This window comes from Dromaius novaehollandiae, chromosome 1 (assembly GCF_036370855.1).
Source record: "Dromaius novaehollandiae isolate bDroNov1 chromosome 1, bDroNov1.hap1, whole genome shotgun sequence".
In the NCBI taxonomy this organism is placed as follows: domain Eukaryota; kingdom Metazoa; phylum Chordata; class Aves; order Casuariiformes; family Dromaiidae; genus Dromaius; species Dromaius novaehollandiae.
In genome coordinates, this window is record NC_088098.1 from 157,841,425 (window position 1) to 157,859,505 (window position 18,081).

General features: G+C 36.4%; 1 protein-coding gene across 1 annotated transcript in view; it reads left to right on the forward strand.

The window, feature by feature from the left end:
* Window positions 1-18,081, forward strand: part of EFNB2 (ephrin B2) — a 45,386-nt gene that overhangs the window by 16,564 nt on the left and 10,741 nt on the right. The window contains exon 2 of the mRNA XM_026121641.2: window positions 5,733-6,016. Within this exon, the coding sequence (XP_025977426.1) occupies window positions 5,733-6,016 (284 nt within the window). The remainder of the gene's footprint in view (window positions 1-5,732; window positions 6,017-18,081) is intronic.

Sequence of the window (18,081 nt, forward strand, 5' to 3'; positions counted from 1 at the left end):
ACTCAGTTGAAAGAATTTAATAATATGAAATGCTGTACTTTTGTTTTCAAAGTTTCATTTGCTAGTCTGTGTATAAAGCCAGTTCTGTCGTCTTGTCATGTCAAGCCTTATGGTAATTTTTCTTGCAGAGAGTTCATGCAAGAGAAGTGCCTGTCTTTTTTAGCCAAATTCCATACCCATTTTGAGACAGACTCCACATTAATCTTTTTTGATGAAGCTCATTTTTCTCGCTGTTCCATAGCAGTTTCTGATCCTGTTCTCATTGAATTCCTGTTCACTTAATCCATTTAAACTGAAGTGAGATCAGTGCTATAAAATCACTGCTTCTGCAAAGAAGTGTATTGCGTTTATAACTGTGTATACCTTATATCCACATGGCTTATTTTCAACTGTGATGTTGAGTATGAGAGAAACTAATGCGAAAGTTCTGTAAGGAGCAAAGAGCTCTCTTCCAGAGCACTTTTGTCTCTGTATTTGGATTTGATTCTGTTCGAAGTCTTTGGCATTCAGTAACGTGGTTTTCATCTCATTCAGCAGGCTGTGATTAGGCAACTGCTACTTTACTGAAATCACTGGGAGTTCTTCCTGTAACTTTTATTTGCTTTTCATGAAGCCATTAGGACTTCTGCCTTGCTTAAATATTTATTCTGTGGACAAGATGATACTCAAAATATGAATTTTGTAATTTTCTCAAAAGCCGAGATGAGCAATACATATGCTATTTAATAACCATTGTTTTTTAAACAGTCAGGAGCTGTACATGGAACGCGATTCTTCATTCTGTTTCACTTTGCACTTGTGCAAGTAACGGACTAACATACTGTGTTATTAGTATTCATGACATTTCCTTAATGAAACTTCTCAATGAATAACTTTATAGTCAGACTGGTAGTTAAACTTCATAAAGTTAAGTGAGTAGGATTCTCCAACAGAAGGTTTCAGGCTGCATTTTAAGAAGCATCTTGATCGTTCACATTTTTAGGGTTATTTTTGTTACATTAAATTAAAACTAACTGCCTAGACCAATTAGTTCAGGTAAGATATTAAAGCACAGAAATTTGGCACCATTTCCCCAGTTTAATATACAAGACTCTTAACAAGTAGTAACACGCTTTCTAAAATTGCATTCATTTAATAAATACTAGGACATAGTTTAAGCTACATGTTATATTTATACACACACACACACGTGTGTGTGTGTGTGTGTGTAGTGTGCATATATATGGTTGTGAAAAGCTTGGCAAAACCTATATCAAGATTGATTAATTAAGAGATGGTCTCTCTGAGAATTTTATATTTTGATAATTTTACAGTTTCAGATGTTGCTGTGTAGTAAGGAATGGTAGAATATTCTGAATGAAAAAAAATCTGCTGAAAGATAAAGTTCTAATTCCAGGAGAATTTAATATTGTGTGGAATAGGATGGGTTTCAGTAGATATAGTTATGGAATGGTGCTGCATAATTTAATAGGGGTGAATGCAGTAAGTTTCTATAAAATCTAAATTAGATCCTTAAGAAATCAATATGAAACTTTGTAGAATTTAAAATTCAATTTCTATAAAATTTCAAAATCAAATCTAACTTCTTTAAGAGTTTGACTAGTATATTAACCCCAAGAACTGTTGGGCCTTAAAACAAATGTAGTACAGAACATTACCGTAACATTGACAGAAGTAGGGAACAGACTACTCCTTTCGAAGTTCCTTTTTTCTATTTATGTGGTATGTGAATATTGATCTAATATAATACTTTTTTTAACAAGGTTGGAGAACTGAGGAAGTTGCTGTTACTTGATAAGCTATGTGCCTGGTTAGAAGCGTGGGATGGATTCACATCTATGGGCAAATTTTACATAGATGTCAAGTGTCACCCACAATGCACCAATTTTGGGGTATTAGTGAAAACACACTCTATCCAAAAATGCCGGACAGAAAGTGCATTAATTTCATTCTACAGTTTTTACTGTACTTTATATGCTTTTCTGTCCTTTATCACAGTAAGCACTAGGATTATTAATGTGGGTAAGATTTTTCAAAATGCTCTAATCTCATGACTGTTGGAAGAAATGAGTCAGGAAACTGGCTGAGCTTTTCCCCTAAGTTTCTGTCGGGGATCTGCATTGGTATGTAGGTTTTTCACTTAGGAATATTTATAGTTAGAAGGCATGGTTCCAGTGCTGTCACTGTCCCAGCTGCTCAAAGAGTGCGTTAGTATCCGGAGCAACAAACAGTATAACGTAGCCTCCTCTGGGTATCATTCGCAGGATTCAGAAAACCTCTTGATCCATCTTTATTATATTTTTGTTTGAAAAAGATCTTTAATTAGTTGAAGGCAGGTTCCATTCACACTTTTAAAATCAGTTTATAAATTTTATTTTTATAGATGCAATCATGCCAACATTTAATCAGTGCTGATGCTACCCCAGAATGCTTAAGGCTACATTAGCACTTGCAGAAATAAAGATTTAGGATAAATTCAGCCTTGCTGAAATTTTGGTTAACGTATACCAAGACTGAATATAGTCTTCCTTTTTAAGATACAGAGTTTTCAAAAATAAGATCATACAGCAATACTCTTAATCCTGTTCCTTGGCATTTGATAAATAGCTTTCAGAAAATGTTTAGCATCCAGCAGATGGTTTATTTAAAATCTTTATGAAAATACAGTAACAAGACTGTTCTTACACAAGTGGATGGATAAAAATCATGCCTAGTTATGGGTCATTATAAATTTTTGTGAAACTGAAATGCATGAGATGAAACTTTGTTTATTTTTTCTCTTCATCCACATTTATAATTTACTGTTATAAGAAAATAAGGAACCTAAATCGCAAAAATACTTTTCACACAGAGGTTACAGTCAAAATTACAAACTGGAAAAAAGTTTCAAGACAATCAAGATCTCAGATTAATCCTTTCACTTTCAGCCTTTTTTCTTTCTAGTCTTATCAGTGTTAGATCCTAAATGTTCAGAAACTGAAGTGGAAGCAGATTCTTCAAGTTTAATTCTCAGACTGTGCAGACTTCAGACACATAGCTAGAATATTCCCCTGCCATAAAGCCTAACGAGTGCATCAGTTAAAGCTCTTGTAAAATGTATTTTAGCTGTCTGTGGGGGGTGGTTCTGTCCTTTACATTTTATAGGGCAATTCCTAGCTACTTAACCAAGACACATAAATGTGCTTTCTATTTAGTAGTTGTTTCTGAGGATTGCCTTGCATACTGCCTGTAAACCTTTCCTCATTGTGCTCAGAATTTGTACAGAGGACATGTATCATTACTACTTAATTATACACATAAATACGCAAAATCTAAAATTAGATTTGTTGTTCTGTTTTGTTTTCAGAGCAGCTTTTAGGTCGTATTATTGATAATGATAGACAGGTGCGTGTTTCTAACCTTATGAATTCCGTATTTATTATGCATGCAAAATTAAATTGAATAATTTAAAAACAAAGATCTGGTCCTGAGAAATCTTGTGTGTCTCATATTACATACTCCCGTTATGTGAAGTAGACTTACTGCAAGTGGAAATATTTGCAGCAGTGGGATCATACAGTGATTGGCCGTTGGCCTGGCATACAAGCTGGAGGAATAGGTAAAATTTTCATCTTCTAGACTGCTGCGTAGGAGCAAAGTAAAATTGGGCTGTGGTCAGACAAGATGACAAAGTTAGCAGTAAATCACCTGGGTTAGCTCAGAAATTCTGTCACAGCTCCTTTTGCCTCTGCCTGATTTGTGTTGTTTCTAGAAACTTCCAGTGGAAAGTTTGCGTCTGTATCCGCGACGCTGCTCTTGGAATCTCTTGCCTGCTGCAGTCGTTCTTTCCCCATTTCCTCTACTCCCCGGCAGAGCTAGCCTCTCCCTGGACGGGTCCTCACAAGGCTGCAGGCTCCAAGGAGAATGAATGAATTTCCACCTTCCCATTCATTTTACCATTCAAAGCCCCTTTAGGGACATAGCAGTCGCTGCGTTATTTCGGCGCATCCGAGGACTGAAGGAGGAAGTGCAGCTTCGGCCAGTCTCCAGCACACCTCTATTTTAACAGCTGTGGCCAAGCCTCATTTCTATAGTCTAGAAATTACACCGCACTACACAAAAGAGTGATTTATACAGCAACAGTCACTTTTCTTGCCATAACATTTCTTTGTTCTTTTTCCCTAAATCTGTAATTATGTGTCTTTGTCCCGCTACATGCTGCTTCACAACAAATATAATTCTCCCACAGGCTTTGTGAGTGAAAATAATCCCACTCAATTAGCGCAGATCATAAACTTGCATTGTGTAGGAGCAAGCAGTTATGAATGATAGATTTGAAACGTGGGGCATCACATCAGCCTTTTTTCTAATTTAGCAAGTTGTGTTCCAGTACTAATACTTGCTGGTGGGCTTCTTTAGCTAAGCAAAAGGATGGAGATAATCTATGCCTAGAGCTTTGTTCTTGATCCTTGATACCCTAATAAGCCTCCAGGAAGACTGCCTGTGAATGAGCTAGATTTACTAAGTGTTTTGTTTAATGTTAGCGCGTGGAGAAGGGGGTTCATTAGGAAGCCATTGTTTCAGTCAGTTTTTCAGGCCGATTCTCCATTAAGGAAGATCTTTGGAAAAGGCTGGCAAGCAGGAGAAAGAGGAAAGAAAGTCAGGCTTTTAGGTCTGTGGATTAGGGGACATTATATTATTGGCGACATTGTATTATTGGCTGTAGTTCTGTAGCCATACTTCTTGGTCTGAATTGGAACAAGTATATCTTCAGGAGAAAAACAGAAAACCAAAACCCAAACCTGTTGTGGGCTCTTGTCCTTGTAAGATCAAGGCTTCTCATTTTGTGGATGAATCAGTACTATAAACAATTATTTATACTTAACTTTCATGAAGAAATGGTAAAGTTTGCCCATTGATTAATACCAATAGCAAAGATATAAGATGAAGTCTAACTCAAAACATTAAAGCTCACTGCCAGTTTGTGTAAGAAGTCTTTATCTGTACCAAGGCAAAAGCACAGCCACGTTTCACTTGTGACACAAGAAAAAAAGTTAAAATAATTACTGAAGGTGGAGTTTGCAAAGAGAAGAGATCGTAGTGAAGTAATCACACTGTCATGCCAAGCGCATTAGCAGAAGTGTGTGCGTTCCTTGGGTCAGGTAGATTTCCTATCCATTATTAGTTTGTAAGCAGAATTCCTGATGAATGATTGTTATTGTTTTGTGTTATACTATTACCAATAGCAGTAATCAGCATTTTAATATGTTGTTAAATCTTAAGGACTAAACTGCTTTCTTTCCTGCATTTGGAGGAGGTTTGGCAGATTATTATTGTCATTCTCCTATGTCCAAAATTAGCACAATATGTGCAAGTGTAGTAGAAATGTTACCAGAATGGAAAAACAAGATTGTAACCCCTCGTACTTTGCACTGGCTGTTATACATGACCTACTGTAGAAGAAACTGTGGTGCCTGCCAGAGATGCAAAACTTCTAGAGTTCCTAAAACTGGGGTAAAGGCTATAAAACTCAATCCATCTGTAATTTCTAAGATTTAAATAAACATCTTGTTGATATTAAATTGAGTCAGGCACAAACTGTTAAGAACTGGTTTGCTCACTCTGTCATTTTGGTTTGGAAACTGCTGGTTTGTTCTTTTCTGCCCATTCCAATTGCTACTTTTCTGAATGATTTTTATCAACTGTCTCACATTTTCCCTTTCTCCTTTTTTTTTTTTCTTTCTTTCTTTTAGATTCCTTCCTGGACAAGGATTGGTACTATATCCACAGATAGGAGACAAACTGGATATTATATGCCCAAAGGTGGACTCTAAAACTGTTGGCCAGTATGAGTATTATAAAGTCTACATGGTTGATAAAGACCAAGCAGATAGCTGTGCTATTAAAAAGGACAATACACCTCTCCTCAACTGTGCCAAGCCAGATCAAGATGTTAAGTTTACCATCAAGTTTCAAGAGTTCAGCCCTAATCTTTGGGGCCTGGAATTTCAGAAGAACAAAGATTATTACGTCATATGTAAGTTCAAAATAATAGTTGTTCATTGTTTACTATATATGTATATTATAAGCAAACTAAGAAGAATTTGAATGGGTTTGTGAATTTGAATGGGTTTGTATTTTTTTCTCAGAAAATATTTTCTTGACAACTTGTTTTAAACAGTATTCCTGATTTCCAGAGGGCCTCTATCTCTTTTTTCCTCTGGTCTGTGTAAATCAAATTAGACTGTACTTTTATGCTTGTAAGGGGCTTCTTCTTTTGTGCAAAATTGGTAGTATTTCGTGTCTTGTATTTATATCGAAAGGTTGTGTGCAGCTAAATTACGGTGTATTTCCTGCTCACAGCTCCACAATAGTGCCACACTATTGGCATTGCCTCAGGATGCCTTTACCCTGGGAGTAGGATGGCCACACGGCTCTGAGCTGAGGCATCCTGCGTGAGATGGTTTGCTGAGAGTGATGCTGAAATTCTTGCAGGGAACACACTTTTGCCACTCTGGTTGCCCACTTTGTCAGTGTAATTTCACCACAAGGGATACTGGTGAACTTTGAGCATGCATAGCTGCATACATACCGTGTCCATTCCATAGCTAGGAGGGTTCTTGGGCTGAAACCTAGATCTAGCGTGAGCTTGAGTTTCCTCCTTTTTCATGGTCTTGAACTTGTCTGAAGAGTGTGTATGACACAGGAATGTGTCCAACAATTTAGACTTTGTGTGAGTTTTAGTCTGATCAGGATTGAATGCTTCAAAGCTAATCTAGAGGTACCCACTGAGTTCAGGGGTTCAGCTTACTAAAGGTGTGTAAAGTTAATGAAGTAGATAGGAGTTAGTGTAAGCTGAGACTTCAGCAATACAATGATTTGCATTAGTTTTGATTTTGTCACTGTAATACTATCGCCTGAGGATTCAGCCCCTGGGGACATTTGAGATCTCAGGGCTTTAAGCAAGGATCACCAGTTAGTAGGAGCTGGGCGAATTCTATGCATTGGATTTTCTGCAATTGCAAGGAAATTAGATATTGGTCCATCTTATTTCTCCCATCTCCTTGAAAATTGGATTGTAAAAAGGGCTGATAACTATTTTGTGTAATGTCTGCTACTCGTATTTCATAATTAAAATACTGTTAATTTTACGCGTGCTTAAAGCACGTATGTTTAAAATGTAAATTAAAATAGTTTGATATGGAGTTAATGATCACTTCGTAGTTATATCCATATTGCTACACACTGTTTTTATGTATAAAGTAGGTTGTATATCACAGAAAGTAAGGAAGAATTCACTGTAATAAATATATATTTAGAAATAGCATAATTAATTAACAAATATGGGAGATATAAAACAACATTTATTGTTTTTTACACTTTGACAAAAAGATCTCTTAATATGGATGCTTTCTCTGTTTTATCAGTGGATATATAAGAACCTGATTCCACTTAGGCAACATTTAACTTCCACAAAGTTCCTACCAAAATCCAGTGAGATTTACCTGGGTGAGAACTGCAAGATTAGATTTTGAGAGATAGTTGTCTGTAATTCCAATGAAAATGTGTAACATAAAAATGTCCATGCTAAAATAGTTGGTTTTAATGATGAAATATGTTCATTATTTAATGCTACATTTAAAAAAATCTGAAGCAGACCAACTATAATGGAATAAATGGCACTGTTATAATTATTACTTGAAAATTATGGGCACAAATGGAACTTTCTGATAGACTGTCAGTTCTGTCATATCTATGTCATGGATTTACCCAGAGAATTATTAAGTGGCTCATTTTCATTAGTTTTGTATAGTTATTTCATTACAGCAATAAGACATAATAGACATCACATTTCCTGGAATATTGCAGTACAGTTTGGTTGATAGAACTTGCTCAGCCTTCAACTTAATGCCTCAGAAATCACACTAGCCTTCCAATAATACTGGAGTGCCATAGGATATTACTTTCCTGTCTTTTGGCATAAACATTTGGCTGAGTTATCACTGTATTGGTAGCATACTAACCCAGCTGAAGCAGGGATACCTATACATTTTAGTAGTTTTGGAAAAAAACTTTAGAATCCAGACATCCTGAAGTTAAAACTCTTGCTGTTCTGTCATCCAGGGAGAAAACAATGAACTCAGTGATGTCGGTCTTAGAAACACTAAGTGAGTAAAAAACTAGAACAAGGCTCACCTAGGACACACGAGTTTACAGGGACACTGGAACTAGGTAGGATTTCAACAGTTCTTGTTTGAAAGCTTAAGACCTGACAGAGTCTTGCAAGAAATAAGTTCTGGTAGTCAGGACATTTACTGTCAATTTTATAAATAATATAATACATCTTAATCTTGTAAGGACATAATCTTAATCTACCTTTTGTATAGATCCCTATTCCCAGGCCTGTAATTTAACAGGTGTGCTCAAGCCCAAAAGAGGAATGTACTGGGTCTCTTACTGACTCAGATACATGTACTTTGCTACTCTTTTCATTCTTTTTTTTTTTCTGGGGAATTTTTGAGTTTGTCTTCTTGTTTCTTTTTTTCTTTCCTTTTTTTTTTTTTTTTTTTTTTTTTGCATTGAAGTGAAGGTGACAATGCATTTTATATGCCAGCTTCTGATTTTGAGGTATTTTAGAATCTTGCATTACCTCGACTAGACAGCATTAAATGAATCAGAGATGAGAGTTTGCTGAGCCCAGTATCTTTCTAGTGTTCATTATGGTTGGGTCTACAGCATGAATCTCATACTGTTCGTATTGACAGGCTGCTGTTAGCCCTTAACATGTTTTGTGCATTATCACATGCCTTTATCATCTTGCCATTATTTGAGAATGCAGTATATTTTACTAATATGTGATTTGTGGAGCTCTTTAAACAGTAAAATCTCAAATCAGATTAGTCATTCTGGGAGCCTTTGAGTAGCAACTTAGAGGAGTTATAACACAGGATAAAGAAGCTTATGAACCCTGTGTACCTTTAGGGAAATGTGATTATACATTAATTCTTCAAGCCATAATTTTATATCACCCAGATGTATTAATGATACATATATCGAAAAGATCTTTTCTACTCACTACTTCCCTTGGTCTAAGCATGTAAACATAAAGACATAACTTTTCTTGTTCGACAATTAGATTGTAGAAGTATCTTCACAATTTTAAAAAGTAAAAATGTAAGAGAGAAGCTTTGACTGGTTTTCACATTTAATGGTACTTTAATCCAAAAACAATCTAATCCATTCTCTGGAAGAACAGCAGAGCAAGATACTCTTTGATGTAAGAGTATCAGGATTCAAAGAGTTAATGCTGCTAACAGCAGTACTTGGAAAGATGATACTGCCTGGTATTGTGAAAGTGAATAAATGATGTAACAGAATGTCCTTGCCTTTCTCTTCTTTGCCATCATCAATTTTTGGTTCCTTGGAAATTAATAGATTCATTTTCCTATAGTTAACTGATTTCTTTCCAACAGAACTGGGGAAGGTCAAATGTACTGGAGATCTGAGACATATTAATGTTAGATTATCCTAAAATATGCAGCCATTTAGCTAACATATCATAAGTCTCTAAAGAAATCCTTAATCAGATGCATGAAGATACATCATGCCCAACAACATAAATATCTGTGCGAAGGACAAAGTTAAGCAGAAGGATGTGCAAATTTGAAACTCTGTGGTTTGCATTAAAGTCCTTTTATGTCTTTGCCGCACTTTGGGCATCTACTGTTGTGCACAGCTCTGAATGAATGGGGATCTCTGTGATACTAGGGGATCTGCAAGTACTTGGGTAATCATCTAGTTGTTTCAGTACCTCCTTCAGATTCAGTGTTTCCTGAATGGAGGGGAGATATGTTAGTGTAACGTATATAAAAGCATATATCAAAGATACTTATTTTTTGGTGAGGGGGAGTTGTTCTGAGTTCAAGGACTTCTGTTCATTTTAATAGGATTTGTCAAAATGGCTTTTTCTCTATCTCTGAACCCCTCTCAGCAAGCTTGGCCCTTAGTCACAGACTGCACAGAGCCCTGCAGTGCCCTGAGTTTTCCATGCGCTGTTGTAATGGGGAAGTCTGCGGAAGGGGAGGGAAAAGAGCAGTGCTGCTTGCGTCCAAGCCACCATCAAAGTCGTGAGATAGTTTGGCAAAGCAAGCGCATACTCTGTTCATTTCATCTCTTCTTTTGCATAAAATAAAATGAGGGTTATGGGCCAGTGTTTTCATGAATGTTAACAAAAATTGAGTCATCTACAATGAAGTCTTTACCTGTTTGAAATTTTTAAAATATATATATATTTAATCACTGGAAAATACTTGACACTTGGGGAGTGACTACAGAATGGCCCTAGCAAAGGTTCCTCTGAAACCCTTGCTCTGCCTGTGACCTCATTAGCTAGGCTTACCGAGCTAGTGATGCTCATTGGCTTTGACATTGGCAAAATGCAATATGCAGCTTTCCTTAAATGTTTTTTGTCAACTTTTTTCAAGTGACCCACTTACATAATTGGCCTCTGGCTCAATTTAAAAATATATATATACATTTAATCACTGACTTTATCCTGTGCTACTTTTCAGAGAAAAACTTTAATGGTATGGTAGCTTTTAAAATCTAAACAGCCGTTCTGAAATTTTAGCATTAACTGGGTTTAAAAAAATCACAAGACTTTTATGTTTTCACTTTGTCCTTCTGTTGCAATTAAACTATCAGAGGAAGAATACATTAAAGGACAGTGTAGACTGTGTCCTGAAATATGGCCCAGGTGGGAGGAATAAATCTCAGTATAGCCAAGTAGATTTACTTTCAAATGTTATTTTAGTATTCTGACAAAATAGTTTAAAGGGTAGCTAATCTTGTTGGCTGAACATTCTGACACCTCTATGACACAGGTTTCAGCCTGCAGTCCCTGTAACCTCCCAACCCCCTAGCAAAAACTACCCAAAAGAAAAACAGTAGATTTTCCTTTATTTTGGGGTTAATTCTGAACCAGCCAAAAGCAGGACAAAAACCATATCAGAATTTCAAATCCTTTTCTTTTTCAACAAAGACATTATTTGTGCTTTTTTAAAAGACTCTATGGTTCAGCAATCTAATGTTATTTGTGTTTTTTGTTGTTGTTAGGGAAAGCTTATGTGATAAAAGCCACCCTGGTTTGGACTGTATGTAGATCACATTTTTTCTTTCCTCCTCCTCCTTCTTCCTCAGAAAATAAGATAAATTATTTCTTCCTTGTGTAAAATGATATCCAGAGGTCAGTCTTTGACTTTTCTGAGAGTCTTTTAAGAGATATATCAGCAATATCACTTAGCTCTTGTTGAATTAAATATAAATAGAACTCATACAAATAATATTATTGGTGAAAAAAATCGGTGTCTGTGCAGCTTCAGATTTCTAACAGAGTCCAAGACCTGCAGGATTAATGGAGTCATGTTCCTTTGGGGTTTTGTCCCAGACCACACAGGTCTTGTAAGAGAATAAGGCTATTTTAGATTGATGGTCTTTGTTCATATTTAGTGCCATTACCTAGGCAATACTGACAGTTTATCTCCTTTAAAGTAGACAGCGATAGTTCAGCAGGAAATCTGTTATTATTGCTCTATTCCCAAAGGAGGGAAATGAAAGGACAAGAATGCTTAGTTTGTTAATTGGATGGCATCTTGTGAAAAAATAAATCCCCCCGCCCCAAAAAAATAAGTATTCAAGCTAGGTATTTATTTTTATATTTAGTAATTTAATATATTAGATATTTAATCAGGTAACAATGAAGAATAATTATTCAGACTAGAAGAAAGAATTATTCAGGAAATGCTCAGGAATTGAACAGATTTTAAAATTTCACAGGAAGTAGCTTAATATTGTTAGTTACTTTTTTTTTCATTTTTAGTTCACTTATAAATTTATAAATACAGGAGATATAGTACATTCACAAAAAACCCCACAATATTCTCCCTTAGAAACCTTATGTATTTAGTGTATGTATCAACAAAGAAGGACACTTGAAGTCCTTTGCAAAAACAACTTCAGCCCTGATCTTCTTCAAGTTTATATGTTCTTAGATTTGCATATACACCTTTAATAGGACTACATGCAGAAGGGGATGGGGTCGAGCATGTATTTTATATGGCTTATATGCAGGATATGAGTAACTTAAAATTAAGATGGCATACTGAGGAGCAACGCTAGGCTATGACGTATCTGTCTAAACTAAAACCTAGTGACACAGCAGCATACAGAAACATATTTAACTTTCATTTGTATAAGTTTGGTGATGAGTATTTATCTGTCAAAGTGGGCTTATCAGTCTGTTTTATGCAGTTGCTTGTATTGTATCTGTTATTTATTAAAGTATTTTAATTCCTCAAATAAGAACCCAAGAACTGCGTAAACATTTGTATAGGCTTTAATGAAATTGATTTTAAATGCTGGAAATTGTTTTTCTAATTAAAGTCTTTGTATAGTTGAATTGGAGAAGAATTTCCTGACACTGTATTTGCCCTATATGAGAGGAGAGTGTACTTTTGTCTGAGAAATTCATTAGCTAGAACAGAGTTGAAATGGCTAAAAAAAGGGTTAAATGTCGGTTTGGATTTTCTTTCCTGGTTCTAATTGACTCTGGAAACTTTAGAGGAAGAATATTTCAGGATTTATTTCTGATAAGTCAGACTATAAATCTCAACCCTAATGAGAAATCTTCAGATTGCCCAGTTCAGTCCCAAAGAAATCATGCAAATATTTTTTGAGAAAAAGCAGGATTAGTTTTTGTAGTTCTGGGAGAAGATTCCTGTTAAGTTGATAAGGCTGGTTTAAAAAAAAACATATTCAGAACTTTAATTGTTAACATGATTTATCTGTTTCCTGTTCGGTAGATGAAGACAGCAAAAAATGACTAAACTGCAGCAGAAGACTTGTCCTTATGTGCTTGCAGTATTCTAAGCTGCTGTGAGAGAAACAGAACTCTGAATCCAAATTCTGCCAAGGAAACTGAGAAGGAATTGATTTTCAAGTATTGTACATTAGCACGTAAATGCATTAGACCACAACTGTGCAAGTGATCACAGAATCACAGAATGGATGAGGCTGGAAGGCATCTCTGGAGATTGTCTAGTTCAACCCCCCTGCCCAGAGCAAGGTCAAGTAAGTTGCTCAGGACCTTGTCCAGTCAGTTATTGAATATCTCCAAGGATGGAGACTCCACAGTCTCCCTGGGCAACCTGTTCTGTTTTTTTTATCACCCTCACAGTAAAAAGTTTTTCCATATGTTAAGCAGAGTTTCTTGTATTTTAGTTTTTGCCCATTGCCTCTTGTCCTGTCACTGGGCCCAACTGAGAAGAGTCTGCCTCCATCTTGTTTACTTCCCCATCAGATATTTATACACATTGATAAGATCCCCCTGAACCTTCTCTTCTCCAGGCTGAACAGTCCAAGCTCCCTCACCCTCTCCTCATGTGAGAGATGATCCAGTCCCTTCATCATTTTCATGGCCCTTTGCTGGATTCTCTCCAGAATGTCTCTTATACTGGACAGTATGAGACCTAGCACTCCGTTTGTGGCTTCCCCGGTGGCGAAGAGAGGGGAAGGATCACCTCCCTTGACCTGCTGGTGAAGCTTTTCCTAAGGCAGCCCAGGAGGCTGTTGACCTTCTTTACCACAAGGGCACATTGCTGGTTTATGTCCAACTTGTCATCCACCAGGACCCCCAGATTTTTTCCTGCAAAGCTGCTGTCCATCCAGCTGGTCCTCTGCCTGTACTGGGAATTGATGATCCCACCTGCCTTCCAGAGTCTGCCATAGCAGATTTGATAGCAGAGTCAGACATTTGTTAAATAATTTGTGTTGCAAAATAAAAAATAACAAAGAACTTAATAATGTTATACTATCAAATACTAGTGCAATATTAAAACTCTATGAACATCATTATTAAAAGTAGCTGCTTTCCTGTTTAGTTTTGGCTTTTCAAAATTCTAAACTCTGAAGGGTTTACCTATTCATCCCATTTGAGTTTCTAAAAATGAACCAAGATATGCTGATGTGATAGTTTCTAAAGAAGCTAAACCTCTTAATTTTGTAAGGAAAATATTGGAACTAAAGATCCTGTAGCACCTTGCAAATTCAGGTCACTGAATTTTGCTTCATATTGCTTTTATTTCAGCAGTGTTCCTTCATTAAGTTTTATTCTGCAGGTATTTTAAAGTTCTGAATACAAACATAAGCATACAGCAGTCAAAACAGTACTTAACTTCTGATCATCTTTGCCAAGTGAACAGTCATCCAATAGTATCATAATTGATCTAAGTACTAAGGTGTGAAACTCTGTGTTGCTGAAGGATTAGATGATGTAAATAGCTTTTTGTGTTTTGCAATAAAAGCACACTTTTGTTGTGCTTGATGCAGAAGCAGGAGATGAAGGTATTCTTTTATTGAAGCAAACATGTGGAAAATTGCTCTAGATTGTTATAGTATAGAGCATCTCCCCTGAAAGGAATGAGGTTCATCTATAGGGCAAGCTCTAACTGTGGCGCTCTGTTGGGGTTACTCCTGGACTATGTGGTCAAAGCAAATAACGTCATGTCCAGCTAAACTGTTATAACCATGAGAGTGGCACATTTTCTCAGCTATAGTGTTATATTCTAAACTGTCACTAGGCATTAACTCGGGCACTGGTGAAGTCCTACCACCTAGAGATGAACTCTGCCTCAAAATGATGTTTTCCACTTCAGTGCTACTCGTATAGCAAATTACTGGGTCATTAATATTATTGCATGCAATTAGTGACAGTAGAATGAGCAAGGGGGTTGTTATTTATTTAATATGAACTTTTACTATAACCCTTTCTTATCCAAGCACTGCATGCAGAAACCAAAGAGATTTTCAAGGTAGATGAACATCCTCGAAGAGCTATGTTGAGTTTGTATGATACAGAAAATATGTCCTCATTTAACGTGAAAGCTGCAGCTTTTGTTTCCAGCAGGCCTGCTCGTCATGAGCAACAATCAGTGTAACTTGAATGCTAACTAATTCTATTAGTTCTGTTCAGCTGAACTGTTAAGCAGAGCTTGCTGTGGTAGCGGGGAGAGATTTCTTTCCATCCGTGAGAGGCTTTTGCCAGTAGTGTGCTGAGAAGGGGTAAACTATGTAAAATATCTGTTCATGGTTGGTGAAGTTAACTGGCTAGTAATCTGTTTGAGATGCACACATTCTGATATATATTGAGTACATCATAATTAGTGGGCTTACATCTGCCACAGTTACTTCAGCACTCACAAATATATAATTTGTTTATGTAAACTAGAAGCAACCATGTGTGCAGTAGATCATTATCTGACATTTCTCAGAGTATGAGAAATACATAACTGACATACTTTTATAAATGCTTAACTAAAATGAAAGACTTTAAGTGTCATTCATAGCAATACAATATTAAGATGTTTTTATTTTTTGTTTTTCCAATCAACTCTAAATCTTTCCAAAATAATTTTTGGAAAGGGATATTTGACAGCAGTGAAGGAGGATTTTGTTGTGAGTGGGTGGATGCTGTGCCTTCTATAATGGATAATAACGCAGCAAGTAGTTTGCTGTTTAGCACACTTCAGCTGTGGTATCCCTTGAATGAAAGATAAAAATGGTGCTGCTTTCTTTTTACAGTGAGAGGCAGCAGCAGCCAGTTGAATCTGGCAGCTTTTTGGATACTTTCTGACTCTGTGGTGCTTACTGTCTTTTTTTCCCTTTATGTAAAGGGAAAGCCTTTGTTCAAAAACTGGGAAGGGGGCTTTTCTTTTTCACCACCTATGTCCTTGTTGTATGGTGCCACATTCCTCTGGAATTAGTAGAATCATTCTGAATGTAGGAAAGGGGGGAAATTTTACAAGAACTCTCTCCCTATTTTGTGCACCATACTTGGGTGATCCTTCTCATTTGGATGACATGAGATGTGGAAAGCAGATTATGGATTTTCAAAGGTGTGCCTGGAATTAAACAGTTGGTATATATGAGATATATACAAAGGTATATTCCAGTACAGAACTGGTTGGCTCTGTCTTGGTATTCTCCACACTGCACCCCAATAAAAACATTAAACAGCAGTAATATCTGTCCCTCTCTTGACATTTGAAAATAAGTGGAGAATTTTATAGAGAATTTTGTAAAGAACACTATATCATCAGTCCCATGTCTAAGTACAAGTCACATCATTAGCATTTGGAAAAGATACAGATTAGAGTAGTGGTTAGAAAAGTGAATCACAAAATTTCACTGCAGAGCCTTTGACTTCTTATAGATAAGAAGAAGCCTGTTTTTTATTTTACTTTGTCTCGTTCTGGTTTTAGCCTGATAGAGCTGCTTGTGTACTGCTGCTTACTTCCTCTGCAGAAAATAACTTGTGGGTCCCGTTCAGATATAAATTCTGAGTCTTACAATGTAGAACATTAATAAAAAAAAAGATAAGGATGAGAAGTGTAAAAGAAGAAGGTTGAATTCTTCTTGTCCTTCCTTTCACTTATTAAAGATTCGTTTTCTGTCTCTGTAAGATCTGTAGAAAAATAAGGATGTGGTTGTATTGTTTGAGCACAAAGAGTTAAACGAAGGAAGTCTCCAGTCTGCAGGCAGAAACAAAGGTATATATTGACAGTGCTCAGTGCAACCATTCATAATGCAGTTAAATTTTAGCAGAGTTGACGTTTGGGACTACTGATAGTTACATTTTGGAAGCCAATTTGTTAAAGAAAAAAAAAGGAAGGTTTCAATATCAATCTGAATGTTTGTAACTACAAACGAGTGTAAGTCATTAGTTGCTTGTTGTTGAAATTGTGTATTTTATCTTCTGAATGTTCTGAAGCTCGCCCAATGCAGTGTTTGCCAACCTACCTGTCCTTTGGTGAGTGGCCTGAGCAATTTTTTTCAGTTTTTTCGGATCTCCGTACAGGTCTGGCATTGATACCAAGTGGAGGAAAAAAAAAGAGAGAATTTAATTTCAGTTAATTAAAACTCTCCTTCCATTACTTCGTCTGCCTTGTTCCTCATCCCTGGCTAGTCTAGAAACAACCTTCGTGTTGTGATCTGTGATTTGTGGTTTATGAGTTTGTGATTTCTGGTGTTCTCAAACCTGTCCCATAAATTTAGATAATTTATGGAAAAGAAGAATTATTTATTTGGCGCTTTACTAAGAAAGTCATTAAAAGGACCAGAAGTAGATGAAAGCAGTCAGAGCACACACACACATGAAGCCTGGCAAAAGAAGGTTCTATCATTTAATAAAATAAATAAATAAACCCTCAAAAGCTTTACATGCGCTTAGTAATCCTTTGACTGCATATTAGATAAGTCCAGCTTTGTGTTAAGAATAACTTCTTACTACTGTCAGATCTAAAGCTTTCACGGATTTTTGTTACTGCAGCTTTTAGGCTTTTCCATTTCATTTCTATGCACAGAAACAGCACAGCTGGGCAAAAGTGGAGACAGATGCGGTTATTTGATTTTATTTAGCTCTGCTTTTAAGAAATCTATTTTGTGATCCTGATTTCAAGTAGTATTTCAGACAAAGACGGTGGAAACAGAGATAACTACTATCGGACAGTAGTGATCTTCCTCAAAGAAACCTGTAGTTCTTGTCTTCCACCCTTCTTTGTGGATCCACACCAGTAGCAATTAATTCCTGATGACCCCTTCAATGATGCATCTTTGATAAGATAATTAGTTAAGTGGCTTACATCATCCAGCACACCGAGGGGGTACAAAACCAGTTTTGCCTTCAGTATCAATTTGACATCACTCATTTGTTCCATACTATAGTCTCTGATTTGAGGTTTGTTTAGTTAACACAGGAAAATAAAAGGGATGATCACAATTTCCCCCTTCAGGCATGTGGTCCATTTCATACGTAAGCTCCAGAATTAAATTAGTTATGAAGTTATGTTGGTTCAAAGGATATGACATTTAATTTGGCAGCTAGGTAGTGTTTTTCATAAGCCTGAAACATGAAAGCATAGGTAATAACTGTGACAAAAATAAAGGGCTGAAATTTTAGTCTACCGGTGTTTTCTTTTAAGTAATTGTGGTGGCATTTTTAATTTTGTAATGTGCATTTTTAAGAGTGTAGGAAGTCGAATTTTTGTG